At 33.9% G+C, this 1,303-nt stretch overlaps 1 protein-coding gene across 1 annotated transcript in view; it reads left to right on the forward strand.

The window, feature by feature from the left end:
• The window catches only part of LOC107094756 (inter-alpha-trypsin inhibitor heavy chain H3-like), a gene marked incomplete at its 5' end in the record, with an annotated part of 36,420 nt that overhangs the window by 2,113 nt on the left and 33,004 nt on the right, over window positions 1–1,303 (forward strand). The window contains 2 exons of the mRNA XM_015390568.1: window positions 913–1,041; window positions 1,181–1,297. Coding sequence (XP_015246054.1) covers window positions 913–1,041; window positions 1,181–1,297 — 246 coding nt within the window. The remainder of the gene's footprint in view (window positions 1–912; window positions 1,042–1,180; window positions 1,298–1,303) is intronic.

The following is a 1,303-nucleotide window of genomic DNA, read 5'->3' on the forward strand; positions in this document are numbered from 1 at the left end:
AAATAAAATATGACACAATGTTTAATGACCATCAACTTAGCCCACCAACGACCCCACTCGGGCCACGCTTGGTCTATTCCTGGCTCACTTTTTTTTTTTTTTTTTTTTTTTATTACCAATTGGCTTAAATGGCAATATGCTATACAAGTAGTATTATATATTCTCTGATTTTTATAAGCAGATCTTAAGAGTTATTACCAGGTGCAGCAAGGAAACACTCAATGGAAGGCAGTTTCTTGAAATGAGAGCCTTCACTGTGGCAATAGGGGAGGTTCAAGCAGTCCCAACGTGAATTGTGGAGTGTATGCATATTAATCACCATTTTTAACTTGAATTATGGGAATAAAATTGCTGCGACGTTGTTATAACTCTTCCAAAGCCAAATCGGATCTGTTTTCTGTCCTCTTCATGACTGTCTGTCGTTTTTTTTTTTTTTTTTTATTAAAAGACTTTTATTGTAAAAAAGACCCATACAGAATATAGTAGAATAGAAAATCCCTTCATTGTCCCACAATGGGAAAATTCTGGTATTTATAAAAGCAAAAATATTACAGAAAAAATGGTCACACAAATGTGGACCTTAGAAAAATGCATAAGAATAACATAATAGTGAAGGGTTAAAGTTTAAACAATAAAATACTGTACTGTAAAGTGTATACAGTACAATATACCAAGGATTTATTTAAATCCCCAAAACATACTCACAACAAATTGGTCCAAAATAACTTTTTGGACCAAAAAATAGGGGTACAATATAACAACTACTAGTTCTCCAGTATGCATTAGGAAGTAAGTGGAAGCTAATATCCAAAGCACTTAAAAATGTGCAAATGTAAAAATACTATAAAAACACAAATAAAAAGCAAAATCTTTTACTGTGCAATATATAAAACCCACTTTTCTATATTTCAGGCATGGGTATATTTCTATCCTACAGAAGACCAACAAAGAGCCTGCGACAGCTGTGGAGAGCAAGGTATGAATGGAGATCTGGTCATTTCATATGACGTCAATCGAGACAATGGGCTGGGTGATATCAAGGTAAAACACTCCTGAAAATAATAGCTGCCTATTAGCAGCTCATTTATGAATATGTTGTTGAAAAATGGCCAAAAATACCTACTATCTTGAAAATCATATTTTGATCCCTCATTAACATGTAGTTCTTCTTTCCTTTAAGACTTCGGATGGATACTTTGTCCATCACTTTGCTCCATCTAACCTTGCCAGAATACCCAAGAATGTCGTCTTTGTTATTGATAAAAGTGGCTCAATGAGTGGCAGAAAAATACAACAGGTAAAA

The sequence above is a fragment of the Cyprinodon variegatus genome, unplaced genomic scaffold (assembly GCF_000732505.1).
Source record: "Cyprinodon variegatus isolate N-32 unplaced genomic scaffold, C_variegatus-1.0 Scaffold505, whole genome shotgun sequence".
Classification (NCBI taxonomy): Eukaryota; Metazoa; Chordata; class Actinopteri; order Cyprinodontiformes; family Cyprinodontidae; genus Cyprinodon; species Cyprinodon variegatus.